This window comes from Colius striatus, chromosome 1 (genome assembly GCF_028858725.1).
Source record: "Colius striatus isolate bColStr4 chromosome 1, bColStr4.1.hap1, whole genome shotgun sequence".
In the NCBI taxonomy this organism is placed as follows: domain Eukaryota; kingdom Metazoa; phylum Chordata; class Aves; order Coliiformes; family Coliidae; genus Colius; species Colius striatus.
This window is the reverse complement of record NC_084759.1, coordinates 204,527,997-204,543,951: the sequence shown is the minus strand read 5'-3', so window position 1 is coordinate 204,543,951 and position 15,955 is coordinate 204,527,997. Positions and strand designations below refer to the sequence as shown.

The 15,955-nt window shown below is 49.2% G+C and overlaps 1 protein-coding gene across 1 annotated transcript in view; it reads left to right on the top strand.

Moving 5' to 3' along the window:
* The window catches only part of PLXNA4 (plexin A4), a 453,732-nt gene that overhangs the window by 325,483 nt on the left and 112,294 nt on the right, over window positions 1-15,955 (top strand). The window contains exons 5-6 of the mRNA XM_061989565.1: window positions 10,475-10,598; window positions 14,122-14,275. Coding sequence (XP_061845549.1) covers window positions 10,475-10,598; window positions 14,122-14,275 — 278 coding nt within the window. The remainder of the gene's footprint in view (window positions 1-10,474; window positions 10,599-14,121; window positions 14,276-15,955) is intronic.

Here is a 15,955-nt window from a genome sequence, read left to right as displayed (position 1 = left end):
TGTTGGTGGCTGCACCCCAGTGGTGCCTGAGCCAGTGTGGCCCTTGGACCACCTCTGGCTTCACAGGCTGGGACTGAGGAGCAGCTTGCAGGTGATGGACCAACCCAGGGCCCCCCCAGGCAAGATTAACAGGAACCAAACAATCTGCAGCTCTGGAAACCTGGGGAGGGGGGAGTGGGAGGAAGGAGAAAGGGCATGAAATCCCTTTGTGGAGTGCCTGGTTTTGTAGGGCAGGAGATGGAAGAGTAAATCCCTTGCACCCACACCCCGAGGGGCTATGGGGGTGGGCTCATTCAATTGCTGTGATAGAGGGAGGAGCCCACCTGGGGACAGAGATAAGGGCCAGCCTTGGGATTGCTGTTCTGCAGCCTAAGCCCAGAGAGTTATCAGGGCAGAAACTCAGCTTCTATTACCATGCATTAGAATAGATTAGCAGGCAGAGCAATTAGCATCCTCACTCTGTTTGGCTAAGTGACAAGGTCCCTGGCAGCAGGCAGGAAGAGGCAGCTTTGGCAGAGCAGTGTTTCCCTCCCCAAACTGCAGCCTAAGGATGGAAGGGACTTGTGGTCTTTCACCTGTGGGACACTGAAAAGAGCAAGGGTGAGAGCAAGTTTTGGTTAGTGGTCTGAACCTTTTGTGGCTCGTGGTTCCTGTAAAAAGTACCTTGGGGAGATGCAAAGCTCCAAAGAGTGAATTTCAGCTTCCTTGAGTTCACTCTCCCACATCTCTTTGAGAGCATCTACAGGCTTCTGGGTCTCCAAATACCAGCAGTGCCTTTTTCTCACCTTTGCCCACACTCATCTTGATACCCAAAGAGCAGGTTTCTCAGGGAGGTAAGTCTGTCTGTGGGTAGAGCCAAAGATGAAAGGGAGGATCCAAGTCCTTCCTCACATTCATATGGATTTCTTGGGAAAGCTTTCCTTCCTCTCACCATCAAGCCAAGTTTCCCAGGAATGATCCTGTGCATGACCTCAGCTCAGCTCCTTCCTTCCCTTGCAGCGTTTTCTGCCTTTCTGTCCTGAGTGGAGTATCCTGAGCAGTGCATCATTTAACTCCTTGATGCCAGGGAGAGCTAAATTTCATCTGGAGGGCAACCTGGAAGCCAGAAACAGTAGACAGGGAGGAATGGCTATTTGCTACATCACCATGTATAGTTTAAGGTCAATGATGTCTGTGTCTCAACATTTATGGCATTCCTGTTCTTAGGACCCCCAGGGAACCTGGAAATGTCAAAACATTGCTAAAACTGACCTTAAACTTTACATGCCAAGGAGGCTGAATCTCCTTCCCTTTCCTGACTCCAGCCAGAAAATTGCTTTGGCTCCAGCAGAGGGAAAGGCAAATTTCAACTGCTCCCTCCTTCCCCAGTCTAGCTTTCCCCTTGTGATAAAGTGATCTCAGGAGGCACAAAGCCAGCTCTACACATTGGTCAGACTTTGGCTAAAACAAACCTCTTATTATGTCCCCAGATAGATCCCTTTAATTACTCTGTTCCTGTCTCCTCCTTCTTTCCAACTGAGAAACCAAAAACTTTTCCCCAATAAAAACAGATGAAACTGTCATGCTGCATCTCATCCTGAAAGAGGGACCAGACTAATGAGATTGATTCAGACCATCACAGCCAGATGGCTTGAATCTCCAGAGCCTCCTGGAAATGAATGTCTCCCTGTGTCCTGTAGTCCCTTTCCCCAGCTCCTGTCCCCATTCTCGGCTTAAAATCTCTTTAGGAGGGTTTGCACTTGGCTTCCACTGAGCTCCCTCTGCTGACCACCTTGCAAAAGGCATCGCAGACTTACCTGGCTGGTTTTTGAGCAGATACCCTCTCTGTCCTCTGAGCAGGGAAGAGCAGGCACAGGGAGTCTTGGCTGATCCTCTGTGCAATGTTTGTGCTGGGAAGGCAGGCTGAGGAGACAGGTAGGACATCAAGTCACCCCCTTCCAGAAGCTGCCTGGCTTTATGGAGAGAGGAAAAGCCAAATGATGTGTTGATTCCAGAAGACTTTCTGTCACCTCTCAGGCTCTGCAGCCTCTCCCAGCTTTGCCCACAGGACACAAATGCTGGTGTGACACAAGAGTAAAGACTTCAAGGAACGTCCATCCTTTCTGTTACTTCATTTAGGAGGAAATGCCCCTTCTCCTTGGGGCAGGGAGAGCTGCTACTGGGCCATGCCTGCACTCCTCACCAGATTCCAGGTTCCCAGTTTGTTGGTCTGAGGACAAGACAGCCTCTTTGGTTTGACCATTGCCAGCTATCTGTAAGTGCAGCCTGCCTCACCATGGGCTCTTGCTGGGCTGGGAAACCTCACATTTCCCCTTGGAGATGAAGAGATGGAAGAGAATCGTTGCCTCTTGCCCTGTCTTGCTCCAGGATGGCTGGGACCATTTGGGCTTTTCAGGGTCTTCAAACTGAGACCTAAACAAGATTCCCCTGAAAGTTTCATTTCATCCCCTCTTCCTTCCTCCTGCACTTTCTCCTTGGAAGGAGACCAGTGGAGGTGACAGAAAGGTCAGATAGTGAAGGCTGGACAGGGATGGGAGTGCTCGTGGCTCAGATCATGAGAGTGTTTACATCATGCCTGTACGTCTCTGTCCTCACACAGTCTGGGACATGCAAGCTGTCTGCTGGTCTCTTTGTCTCCCACCTTCTTCTCCTCTCCCAAAGTCCTCATCCCTGCTCCACCCATGTCCATGTATTCTCCATATCCTATTTCTTCTTGCTTAGGCATGAGGACATTAGAAGATGCATGACAGCCCTGGCGAGGAGAGTCAAGGAGACACACAGACAACCTGAGAAGGAGAGAAGGAGGCAGAATGAAAAGACAGGATGAGTTCAAGGGGAAGAGACATGAGAAAAACATGGAAAACTATGTCATAGAGTCATAGAATGGTGAGGGTTGGAAGGGACCTTTACAGATCATCCAGTCCAACCAAGTGCAAGACCCACAAAAGTGGGAAAGGGTTGAGGATTGGGATGGGGCAACATCTGCAGTTTGCACAGGCTGAGGACCTCGGTGTGAGTGACCCTCCACCACAACAAAGTGTCTGGCAATGAGCAGGTTGATCAAACAGGGATCCCTGGCTTATGTCCCATCAAATCACCCCATTCTGCCCAGGGTGGCTTGTCCTGACTAGTATCAGCAAGGTGGGCACAGGTTCTCCCCCTCACTACCTTGAGTTCACCAGCACTGAGGAGGGGGAATGTATAAGGAAAAGGTGGCTGTGATTATTCTGTCAAAGGGTGAGTGAATTTGTCCCCTGAGGGAAATGTCACTGTTTGGAATCAGAAAGGAAAGCTGAAATGTCAAAACCTTTTGCAAAGCAGCAATGCCTGCAAATTACCTGTTTGGAGGTGGTGGAAGGATGTCATTTCAGTTTGCTGAGCTGACCCAAACATTGAGCTGTCTCTCATTCTCCTCCCCATCCCCTGCTCTTTGGCATCAAACACAGACACCTCGTGTCCCTCCCTTTCCCTGCAAACCCACCTCACTCCCTGGATTGCAACGAAGAAGCAAAGAGAACTGCTGTGCATCAATCACTGAGGCTTCTCCAAAGAAAGGATCCATTTGTTTGGGTTTTATTTCTGGGAATTGGGATTTGATTGTATTTTTTTTTCCCCCTTGAATGAAAACTAAGTGTATAATGTGCTAATTGCCACCAGGAACAAAAAATCCCCTCTGTTCTGAGCAGCAGTGTCTGAGCAGATCCAATCACCACTCTTTTGTCTTGGAAATCGTTGATTTCATTGACAAAATTGCAGATAAACCCTTTTCCATTGCCAGAAATGGGAGTATTTCTTTTTTCTCTGCTATTATAAAAGTTGGGTGTTTGAGTCCACTTCAGGGAAGATGAAGGGAAGAAAGAAAAAGAAGACAGAGAATCAAAAGCTTCCTCTTTTTTTACACCCCCAATGGCTATGGATATAAACAAGAAAGACTTAATGAGGACTAGATGGTGTTTTTCTGACTGCACTAATTCCACCTCCCCATAAAAAAATGAATAATCCACAAACTTTACACAAGCAGTCCTCACAGGACTATTTGTCTGTTGAGTCCACTCAAGGCTCCAGCTGCTTTGGTTTCCATGGGGTACCATCAGGTCTGGCTGATGGTGTGGATTAGCAGAACAATTTCCCACCTCTCCACAAAGTCTCATGTCCTCAGGCTGCTTCATGGAGCAGCTGAGCACCTCAACCCTGAAAGCCCAAATGATAAGAGAAACTCACTGCATCATCTTATCAGGGGTTTGCATGTCTCTGAAAATACTCACCACTAGAAAGGCACAAGGGGCCCTTTGAAGTGCACTTAATTCATTATCATGAGTGATACGAAGGGCTGGTTTGCTGGTAGGTGTGATGGAAGGAAAAACTCATAGGTCATGGGACTGGGGGAGTAGTTTGTCCATAATGAGAGAGAAGGCTGGAGATTTTGGTTTGCTGAGCCATCTGTGCAGAATGTGTCTCCATCCCGGTGCAAGAAACAGGAGCTGCAGGGGTCATGGAATCATAGAATCACACAATCATTTTGGTTGGAAAAGACTTTTAAAAGCAAGTCCAATCCCTCCCCTCACACTGCCAAGCCCATCACTAACCCATGGCCCTCAGCACCTCTGTTACAGTATCGATATCTCCAGAGATGGGCACTCCCCCATCTCCCTGGGCAGCCTGGCACAGGGGCTGACACCCCTCTCAAGGGAAAAAGTTCTCCCTCAGCTCCAATCTAAACCTCCCCTGGGGCAACTTGAGCCCATTTCCCCTTGTCTTATCATTCATTACTTAGGAGAAGAGCCCAATCCCCACCTCACTACAACCTCCTGTCAGGTAGCTGCAGAGAGTGATTGTGTGTCCTCTCAGCCTCCTCTTCTCTGCTCAGCTCTGAAGAGACCATCTGCAGCTCTACTAGTCTCTGAGCACTCTATGTGGGAGGAGAGAGCACACCAGCACCTTCCTCTCATTTCTGTCTGCCAAGAAATCAGGAGTCATCCAAAGCAAACTCAGGCATTTCAGGCAGTGGTGGGATGGAGAGATGGGGAAGGTAGAGAAATACCCTTCTTGGAGGGGATCGCACTTGTCCCACCCCAGTGTTGTCATGAGGAATGGCTTTGGTTAACACTTCTTGGTGTTGCATCTCCTCTGTTCCCCTCCCCTTTTTTTCTTAGCAGGCTGGTGGACATGTGTCTTCATTGAGAGATAAAGGCAGATGAAGGCCTGTGCATGGCATCCTTGCAGTAGCAGGATGTGTTTTCCACTGTTTTCCAAGGAATATCCCTTTGACTCTTCTTGTATCCCGTCTATCCAGGTGCACAGAGCTCTTGGGTCTTTGCTCAGCCTCCACAAAGATTTCTGGGCTTCAGATTAACTTCCCTAACCTTGGACAGTTAGGGACAAACCCTGGAGGTGGTGGAGAGAGTCTGGGCTTGGTTTGACCAAGCCCTAGTGAGGCTGAAGAGCTCTTAGCATCTTGCTGCAGAGGTGGAATAGCACCTTATCCCTCTGTGTCCGTGGGATTTGACCCCAGCAGGTTGCTTTTAGATGCCAGCTGCCAAACCTGGGTTTTAACCACAATCTCTTGGGTCCCAAGCCAGGGCCTTCATTTCATCCTGAGCAGACCTGGGCTTTCCCCTGCTTTGTGACACATCTGTGTCCATGCCTCACTCTGTGTGATAAAGTTTCTACCTCGCAGAGGTGTCGTGAAGTTTAATTAGCTCCAGGCAAAGCCCTTTGAGATCCTCTCAGATGAGAGATGCTACAGAAGCACAAAGTATTAATTTAACATGATTAAAATAATTGGTTAGTGGATAGTGAACAGAGGGTTTGCCTTAGTGTTATTTATTCTTAATGGGAGATGAGGAGGAAAGAACATTCCTCATGGCTCAGCGGTAGGACCGGTTTGGATAGTGTTTGTGTTAATGGTTTGGACAGAAGCAGGACACTTGCAATTGTTAGAGCTGCAGCTGATAATGAAAGAGCAGGTGTTATTAAGACACACTGAGAAGTGCCTACACCCTAATCTTATGCAAATAAGTTGGTGAGTGGAATCTCCTCTTTGAGATGTCTTAACAGTGATGCCACTGGGTGGGAATTACACATCAGCTAATTATGGAATGAATAGCACTGAATTAGGTTATATGGCAGTGGAAAATGATCTGGGCATATTGACAGAGCCTCTTAGAGTTACTGATATTTTATTAAAGTGGAGCAGTTATTGGCAGCACAAGGTATTTTTGTTCCTGTGTAAGCTGTAGCAGACACACCAGCTGAGAGCACAGCAGAGTCACTGCAGTCTCCCAGGGCACGAAGTACACGCTGACTCCCAGCAGAGACAACAGGAATGATTAGTTGGGCTTGGGATATTTCATTATCCTTTTCACAGTCCAGCTGCCATGTGCAGGCAGCTGCCTTCCAGGTGACTGTTTCTCCAAGGCAGGCACTTGTGTCTGGAAGTACTTATTTATTAAAAACCCCATTTGCCTGTATTTACAATTTGCTGAACTTACTTTTTGGGCTGCAATGTCCCCTGTGGGCAGCTGCTTTCAGTGCCTGGGTGCTTTGACACAATTGTTTCTGTGTCTCAGCCAGCACCATCCAGGGATTTGAGAGGCTGATGCTAGAGGGCAAATATTTTGCTCTGCACAGGCTGAAACAATCTTCTCTGCTGTTTTCCCCCCATTCTTGAGGGAGGGCAAAACAGTTTTGGCAGTGCAGAGGAAGACTGGAGTGAGATGGTTGTTTTATGACCTTTTTCCACTCCTCTGAAATCCACAGAATCACAGAGTAGTGGGAGTTGGAAGGGCCCTGCAGAGCTCATCCAGCCCAATCCCCTGCTAAAGCATGTCCAGGTGGGTTTGGAAACCCCCTGAGAAGGAGCCTCCACACTCTCCCTGGGCAGCCTGGGCCAGGGCTCCCTCACCTCAGCACCAAAGGAGTTTCTCTTCCTGTGCCAGGGGTATTGCTTGTGTTCCAGCCCCTTGTCCTGTGGCCCTTACCTCTTGTCCTGGCACTGGCCACCACATAACAAAGACTGGCCCCATCCTCTCAACACCCACCCTTTAGGGATTGATCAGAACTGATACAGTCCCTTTTCAGTCTTCTCCAGGCTGAGCAGCCCCAGGGCTGCAGCCTTTCCTCCTCACACACATCTTGCAGCCCCTCAGCATCTCAGCAGCCCTGCACTGGCCTCTCTGCAGCACTTCCCTGGCTCTCTGCAGCTGGGCAGCCCAGCACTGGCCACAGCCCTGCACATGAGGCTTCAGCAGGGCAGAGGAGAGAGGAAGGAGAACACCCCTTGACCTGCTGCCCACAGGTCACCATATCTTTCCTCTGAAAAACCTCAGTTGCAGGTGCTGGGCAGACACTTGGGAGAGCATGATGTGTATATCCAGAGGATTTCACATAGTCCATCTCAGGATGGAAAAGGTAGTCAAGGAAGAGGAGATGAGGCAAGTAGTGAGTAAAAGGATCTGGAGAAGAGCCCCCATGACTCCTTCCTGCATGGACAGTCCTGCAAACCCCACTGGCAGGCAGCTCCATCCCTTTAGTCGTGATTTATGCAGCAGCTGGGATCAGTTACCTGGGATGAATTATGCTGCTAGCTCAAGGAAGAGGCCTGTGATGTCGATTTGAGAGCCTGAACCCTGACAGTGACCCAGAGCCCAGTTCAGTTTGGTTCAGCTCAGCAGAGCTCTCCCACCATCAGCCTCAAGCACTGGGCACAGCTGGGTGTGTGGGTGGTTTTTCCTCTGCTTTCTTTTAAACAGAGAAATTGCATTGAAAAAGTCACACAGGCAAAGTCAAAAGTTAGCAAGTGGCAGAATTGAGGTCACATGTGGGAAAAAAAGAAGAAGAAGAAGAATGTGTGATCCTGTAATTAAAGCCTGGCTTGCAGTGTGGCAGTGCAGGGAGCAGGTTGAGGAGTGCAGAAGTGACTTTCAGTCTGGCACTACCTAATTCCTGAGAGCCTGACACTGCAACCTTGACATTATATTAAATCCAGGCTTAGTTTGGTTTGGCTTTTCATCATTTCATTATTTGGATGGCAATACACTTCACAATAGATCTCAAGGCTGTGAGACACATCAGTCTAACACAGAGTTTTGTGGTCTGAAGAGTTACAAAGGGCGAGATAAGGTGCTGATTGTTATATCCCTGCTCAGTGGTGGGTCTGGGGGTACAAACCACATTCATAGATGCTTAACCTATACTTAGGTGTTGTTCTCTCATGCTGGATGTGTTTGCAACCTGCTGTGCTGTTGCACTTGTGCTGAGCAAGGGTGTCTGCCTGTTTAATCTGGTGAAACCCAGACATTTCTGTTGTGCTGTGGTGGGGGAGGGAGGAACAGGTTATCTTGAAGAATTCAAGTGCTTGTGTTTTGACACTGAGCTCCAAAGGGTTTCCTTCCAAGGTCAAGGGAGGTTCTGCTCCCCCTCTGCTCTGCCCTGCTGAGGCCTCATCTGGAGTCCTGTGTCCAGTTCTGGGCTCCTCAGCTCCAGAGGGACAGGGAACTGCTGGAGAGAGGCCAGTGCAGGGCCACCAAGATGCTCAGGGGAATGGAGCATCTTCCTGCTGAGGAAAGGCTGTGGGACCTGGGGCTGTTTAGTCTGGAGAAGAGGAGACTGAGGGGAGATCTCATTAATAGTTACAGATATCTCACTGGTGGGTGTCAGTGGAGTTCCCACACCCTGCAGAGCTTTGATGGGATTGCTGTGTCTATCTGTTTTATAGAAGTGCTTACAAAAAACCCCTGAGGTCAGCATTTTGCTGTGGCTTTCGTTCCACAATGGGAACTCCGAGGTTGGGCAGCAGTTCATGGTCTATCCTTCCAACCCTCTGGAGACTGCACACTGAAAATTCCTCATCCAGTATGCTGCAGTGCTGAAGGAGACTTAATGGGATGAAGGCTCCTAAGGGAACAGAGAGTTAGAGCTGCAATGCTGCAGCTTCCAGCCTTTGCTCTGCAAAGCAAACCTGAGAAGGGTGAAAACACAGAACTTTCCTCTACCAGAAAGATGGAGCACTTTAAATCTGAGATTGGGGTGCTCATTTTATCCAGTGTCAGCCCTAAAGTTTCAAGCCAGTCCCCAAGCTTTGTAATCTTCAGGCTCAGACATATATTGGATTTGCTTCTGCATGTGTTGCCTCAGATCCCCACCTGCAAATCCCTGTGCATATAGATGCAATCTCTGCTCCAGGGAGCAAGGACACTGAGGGGTGATCTTGGAACTAACCCTCCAGCAGCCCCCACGTGCTCTCACAACCAGGTCTCTGAAGTCTGGGAGTGGGTGAATAATTTAACATAAGCAGTTAGTCTTTATAGCTGGGTTTATTGGGGGGTAATAGCACTGCTAATAACAAAATCCATTGAAGACACCCTGTCCAAGTCCATAACATTAGCTTAATGGAAAAAGGTAATTGACATGCAGTTGAAGCTGTCCTTTTGTATTAACCCTGTGGATTTCTAGGCAGACATCTTCCTCGAAGCAACAGCCTTGGTAGATCACGTGGATTAAAATACAGATGTGTTTTATGCTAAGCAAATGCAAATCTGGACTGAAAGAGGGCTCAGTGCTACCAATTCACGTTGCTGGCTTGTACATAGATGGGATAGATAAGAGGAGAGATAGTGGCAATGCTGAAAGTATGGACAGTTGGTGTGTGGTGTAAGCTTTGTGAGCTTGTGCAGCCCAGGTGCAGAGCACTCACTGCTTTCACTGAACTGTCATTGAGGGGTGAGCTCATTCATGTTTACAAACCCATCAAGGGTGGGTGTGAGGAGGCTGGAGCCAGGCTGTGCTCAGTGATGGCCAATGATAGCACAAGGGGCAATGGGGACAAGCTGCAACAGAAGAGCTTCCAAAGAAACACGAGGAAGAGTTTCTTCCCTGTTGAGGTGAGGGAGCCCTGGCAGGGGCTGCCCAGATGGGCTGTGGAGTCTCCTTCTCTGGAGCCATCCCAACCCCAGCTGGATGAGTTCCTGTGTGCCCTGCTCTAGGTGGTGCTGCTCTGGCAGGGGGTTGCACTGGATGAGCTTTTGAGGTCCCTTCCAGCCCTTGAGATTCTGTGATTCTATGATCCTGTAATGGAGACCACCAGATTTTTTAAGATTCATCCCTGGGCACCTCTAGCCAGGCACTTTCAAACTGAATACCCAAACTCCCTTAATGTAACAGCCACTGAGCAATGGACTGGAGGGCTGCCCCTTCCCAGCACAGAGGTACCAGCAGCCCAGATGAACCAGAGATCTGCAGTCTTCTCAGCAAAGCCAAAGAGGCTTTGCAGGGCTATGCAGAGCTCCTCTAAAAGGACATCCCTGCCTAAGATATCCCACTGCCACTGGACAGGACAGTTTTCAGGGCTGTGGGTTTGCCCACACTCTGCTTTGGTTTGCCCAAAACGATTGCAGCTCCCATTCCCAGGGTTGCCCTCATCCTCCCAGGCTGTCTCTGTGTTAACCCTGTCCCTCTCTGTCCCCGTTCTGCCCAGGTGCACGAGGAAGGAGCGGTGCGAGCGCTCCAGCGAGCCCCGGAGATTCGCCTCGGAGATGAAGCAGTGCGTCCGCCTCACCGTCCATCCCAACAACATCTCCGTCTCCCAGTACAACGTCTTGGTGAGGAACATTAATCCCTGCCCTTCTCAGGTTTAATAATCTGCCCATACAGTCTGACAGAACCAGGTATGTGCAACCTGGATTCAGCATGAGAGGTTCTCCAGAGCTTGTTAATGTCCCCAGCAGCTTTCCTGGTGCAGGGAAAGATTTGCCATGGGAGGGCATCTTGGCCTTAGTTATTCCTTGTCTACAAGTGTGGAAAGAGGTTTTCCTGTTTGCTGTGATTACTTGAAGGCAGGTCTGAAGGGACTCTGTGCCCTTCAAGTGTTGTGTGCACCCAGTATAGGTTACCTCCCTAGGAGAGGGATCTGTTTATGGCTGGGCATGGATTCTAGGTAAGGGCTGTTACCATGGTAACAAGTTACCTTCTAGAAGAAGGTCAAGTAAGGGATGCCATGAGGTATTTCAGTAAGCTCTACATTCATAGAATCATAGAATGGTAGGGTTGGAAGGGACTTTTAGAGATCACCCAGTCCAACCCCCCTGCAGAAGCAGGTCCCACCTAGATCAGGTCACACAGGAATGTGTCCAGGTGGGGCTTGAAGCCCTCCAAGGAAGGAGCCTCCACACCCTCCCTGGGCAGCCTGGACTCCCTCACTGAAACAGTCAAATAGTTTGTTCTGATGTTTAAATGGAACTTTTTGTATTCCCATCATCTTGAGTGGAAATGTCTCCTTCTTAAGCCACCAAGAACTCTACCCTGCTCCAGCTCCAGCACTAACTGTGCAGGGCAGAAAGGGAGGATGCCAACACAGAAGAACCTGAGGCTGAGGCTCCCACTAGCTTTTATGACCTTCCTCAGTACAAGATTTAACCTTCATGGCCTCAAGCTACTCAAGTCAGCAGAGGAAAACGCCAGACAGTGAAGGCTGTCAGAGCAGTAGATGATCCTGATTGTTTTCTGGGCTCGAGGCAAGAAATCTCTGTTGAAGGCAAAACCACCTTATGGTTTCTCTCATGTCCCATGATAGCAATGCCCTGTGTGGTGAGATCCCAACAAGCTGTGAGAAGGATGCAGATACCCATTTCATTCAGGCTACTGAGGCTTTGTCTTTTTGGCCTTCATAGTTTGGGCTGGCATTACATTGATAAGCAAAAGCTCCATCTCTGGGTGAGTTGGTCACTAGCACCATACTCCGAAAGGACTGGATGGAATTGCTCAAGGTTCAGCTTCCAGACATCTTCTGGGTTACAGGTTTTGGTGTGATAGGGTTTCTTCAGTGATAATGAAGTCAGCCTTTCAAAGCCTGCATGTCCAATCATTGCTGCTTTGTTTCAGCCTCCTAACTTTGCTGAGACTTTACTTTCCTAGGCTTCAAACAAAACTGATCTGAGACATCTTTAAGTCCTTTGTTCTTCCTGGAGTTCAAGGATTCCTTTTCTTATTCTCTCAGTAGTCACTGAATTCTTTCATGTTGGAATAAATCCCAGGGGACCATCTGGCTCAGGGTGATTGGAAATGATACTAGAATAAAAGATCTTTACCTCTAGATCGCTCCCAGGGCAAGTCAACCCACAGCTGATGGGGTCAGAAGTTACCATCATTTGCCCAATAATCTGAACATTTCAATGGGAGTGTCAGCCTGGTTCCAGATAGACTGGTGACCCAGCTCATCCCCAGTCACCACAGGCAGTCTCTTGGCATACCAGGAGGAGAGCACCAACGAATGAATGGATGGTGGTGTCCTTACTGAGTCTCACTTGGGTTACAGCAAAGGGTCAGTGAGGCTGAGTTCTTGACCACAGAAGTAGAAAAGGTATCTGTGTGCCCAGGCAATCCTTTATATTTGAGGCACTATCAGGCACTATCTAATTGCACCCAAGTCTAAGTTCAGGGCTACTGCTCTGGGATCTCTGAGGAGAGAGATTTTCTGGGGGAATGCTCCATTCTTCCCTCATTGCAGCAGGTCCAAGTGTGTGGGATACAGGACTTCTTATCTTTTCAGAGTGTGCACTGGCTCATGACATTTGTGGCCAAGCACTACTGGTCTCTCCATTGGTGTCATCTTCTGCATGGCACACCTTGATGGTGCATCATCCATGCTTGGAGAGGGATTTGTTAAGCAGAATACTTTCCCTTTTTTCATTGCTCACAAGGTATTAATGAGCAGAGAGAATGGGTTTAGCCTGACTGCTAAAAGCATCCAAATAACCAAAACATTTTCCTACTTGGCATCCAAGACACCAAATAATCACCTTTCCCATTGCCATTCCCGTTGCCTAAAAATGACCAAGCTCTCACACAGGCTTTATGTCAGGACTAAGGCCTAAGAAGCAGCCCTAAGTCTGCTCAGCCTTTCTCCCTAGTGTGAAGAAATAGCTCCAAGCCTTCTTTAAATGAAGAAAACACAGTGTGTGTGGAGAGCAGTGAGCATTATGTTATTGTCTACTCCTTCTTTGTCACCTGGACTGACCTCCTCTGTTCTTTGTGCTGGGAGAAACAACACTTCAGCATGCATTTGTGCCTCCTTTTGGTGGCTGTCATCTCAGCTGGAGCCTCAGTTAGCTCACAGAGGAGGCAAGTGTGGAGAGCACCTGCATTTGTGCTCGTTTCAAGTGGTTTGCTCTAGTCACAAAACCTCTAAATTTCTACTAATGCATAGGTCAGCAACAGGAGGTAGAAGTACCCTGTGTTCAGACAGGATCTAGTGGGTTGGGAAAGACTCTCAGTGATGGAGAGCTGAAGTGCAGGATCTTGGGTGGTCTAGGAAGTTAGCAGGTGAGGATCCTTCTCCAGAGAATGAATGTGGTGGAAACCAGCCATGAGATTCCTCTTCTTTTCATGACAGTGAGCAATGACACAGCAATGCCAGTGGGTGCTGTGAACACTAAAAACATGGGTGACTCCTCCTTTACACCTCTATTGGTGTGAGCCCCGATACAGCATATCCCCAGGGCCAACTGCTTCTGTGGTGGGATGGGCAAGGAGAGCTTTGCTGTGCCTCTAGAGACAGGGTGTCTTTTTTTCTTTGTGGTGGACTGTAACTAGCCTCTCCTCACACAGGAACTTGGTGACAGAGTGCTCCCCACCTGCTGATGCTAGGAGAGCAGGCCGTAGAGAGTTAGACTGGAGCGCTACAGTTTCTCTGTAGTCTGCAGAGTGCCTCTTGTGAGTAGTGGTCACCTTCCTCAGAAACCGCGTGCCTTGGGGCCACCAAAGCCCTTGGTCCTCACGGCTGGCTCCAAAGACACCCTGCCTAACCTGACACTTGCATGAGAGACAGCGAGCACTTCCCTCCCCTCCACTGACCCAGCCAGCACTGGGTTGCAGTGCAGTTGGCCCTGCATAGCCACCTACCACTTGTGTCAGCATCAGCATCTCATCCCCTTCCCCCTCCACACACACATCCCTCTCCCGAATCGCTGCTTTCTGTTGAAGGAGGATGCTCTCTCTAGCAAGAGGCTCTTTGTCCAACCTCTCCAGTGTAATTCTCTCCTGCTGACCAAGCTCTGTGGTTTGCCTTAGTATTCTCTCTTTTCTTTTTTTTTTCCTGTCTCTCTTTCCCTTCATCTTTGCTTGCAGCTGGTCTTGGAGACCTACAATGTCCCTGAGCTGTCAGCAGGAGTCAATTGCACCTTCGAGGACCTTTCAGAGATGGATGGCTTGGTGGTGGGCAGTCAGATCCAATGCATCTCACCAGCTGCCAAAGAGGTACCCCAGATCATCACAGAGAACGGTGGGTATCCCACAGCTCCTCCACCTGCACCACTTCCCCTCCCTTCCTCACCCTCATCCCCCTGTATTCCTCCTACTTTCCCCCAGAGCAGAGTTTGGCTCAGGAAAGCCTGAGGACACGGTGTGTAGATAAGAGGGAGGAGGTGGGACACTGTGCTGTTGCTCACTGGTGGAGCTGCACATCGTAGCATCAGTCGTCTGAACGTGCGTGTGTTTACGTGTGCCCGCGTGTGTGAGCACTGAACTGCTACACCAGTACCTGCAGGAAGGTGCTTGGATGTGTGATGGTCTGTGTTTTCAGACTGCCACCGAGTGGCAGATGCATATATCCAGCAAAGACAAGAGATGGATGTGGGATATTCACTCACCTTTTGCCCAGGCTGGTGTTACCCAACCCTGGGAATGAGGCTGTACGTGCTCTCATCACATCCCATCCCACACAACAGCCAGAAAGCCCTGCAGACCTGAACCACTCTGTCTGTAATTTCATCCCGTTCCTCCCATATTTAGATCTGTATGCTCAGTTCCCAGTCTCTGCCTTCAGCTGTTTGCTACTGGTTTCTTGTCCCAAAGTGGTCCAGCACAGGAAAAGTCCTTGTTTCCAAGGATGGTCTCCCCACCCACAACTTCCTGCCCCTTTTTGTTTCCCTTTTCTAACAGCTTTTCTAGGCCCTTTGAGGAGCATCTCTGGCTCTTTGCAACAACCTGCTATAAAAAACTCGACCCTGTTGATCATTCCAGGAGATGCAGAGAGCCTGCTGCCATTTTTGTCCCTGGCTTCTTGTGAAAGCTCCCTGTGAAGTTTGTCTCTGAGGCTCCTCAGGTCACAGAAAACGAAGTGATACCAGCTGTCACCATCACCTCTGCTCTCCCCAGGCTGCACACAGCTTCATGTGCTCTCCATTGTAGACCCAAAACAAGCCCCCAGAAGGCTGTTACCACTTTCAAGTCCTGCTGAGTTATCAGTCACGTTTGGTTGCTGAGATAAGATGCCAGACACTGTTTTCTTGTTATGGACATCTATCCCAGGCCAGGCTATAATCAACCAGCAAACAAAAATAGCAGTGAAAGCTGGAGGCAGGACAGGAGAGAGAGATTTATGTGAAATGTGGTTTTCAGAGAAGCTGGGCTCCTGCAGCTTGTACCAACTTCAGCAGCTGGTGCTCTGCAAAGACCAAGCCCTCCCTGCATAGTGCCAGAAGCTGGATTTGAACTGAAGGATGTGTGGCTCACACCTGATCCCTCGGGCTACCCAATCCTCACATTCTGTTTTAAAATACATGCAGGACGCTGGCAAAGTTGTTAAATATGAAGTGGTGAGCAGAGCTGTCAGAGCAGATGGGCAGCAGAGCTGAGCCCTGGCAGCAAAATGTGTTTAGTGAAGTGTGTGGGGGGTGTGTGTGTCTCTGTGTGTGTGCCTGGAGGTGGGTGAGTGTGCACACAGGCTCACACTGCGACAACTTGTCAGCTTTGCTTTGGCCTGATTGATTAATGAATCTTTCAGGTGAGGAGGAAACTAATAGAGGTGAAAAAGCCAGCCAGGTTGAAGTCATGAATTAAAGATGGAGCCCTTCCCACCCAATCATTGCAACTGCTGCACCCACTCATTACCCACAGCTGTCGGGGTCTGAATAAGGCTTGTGATGTTGTGAGGAGAGGCAAGAGTTGGCTGCCTAACATG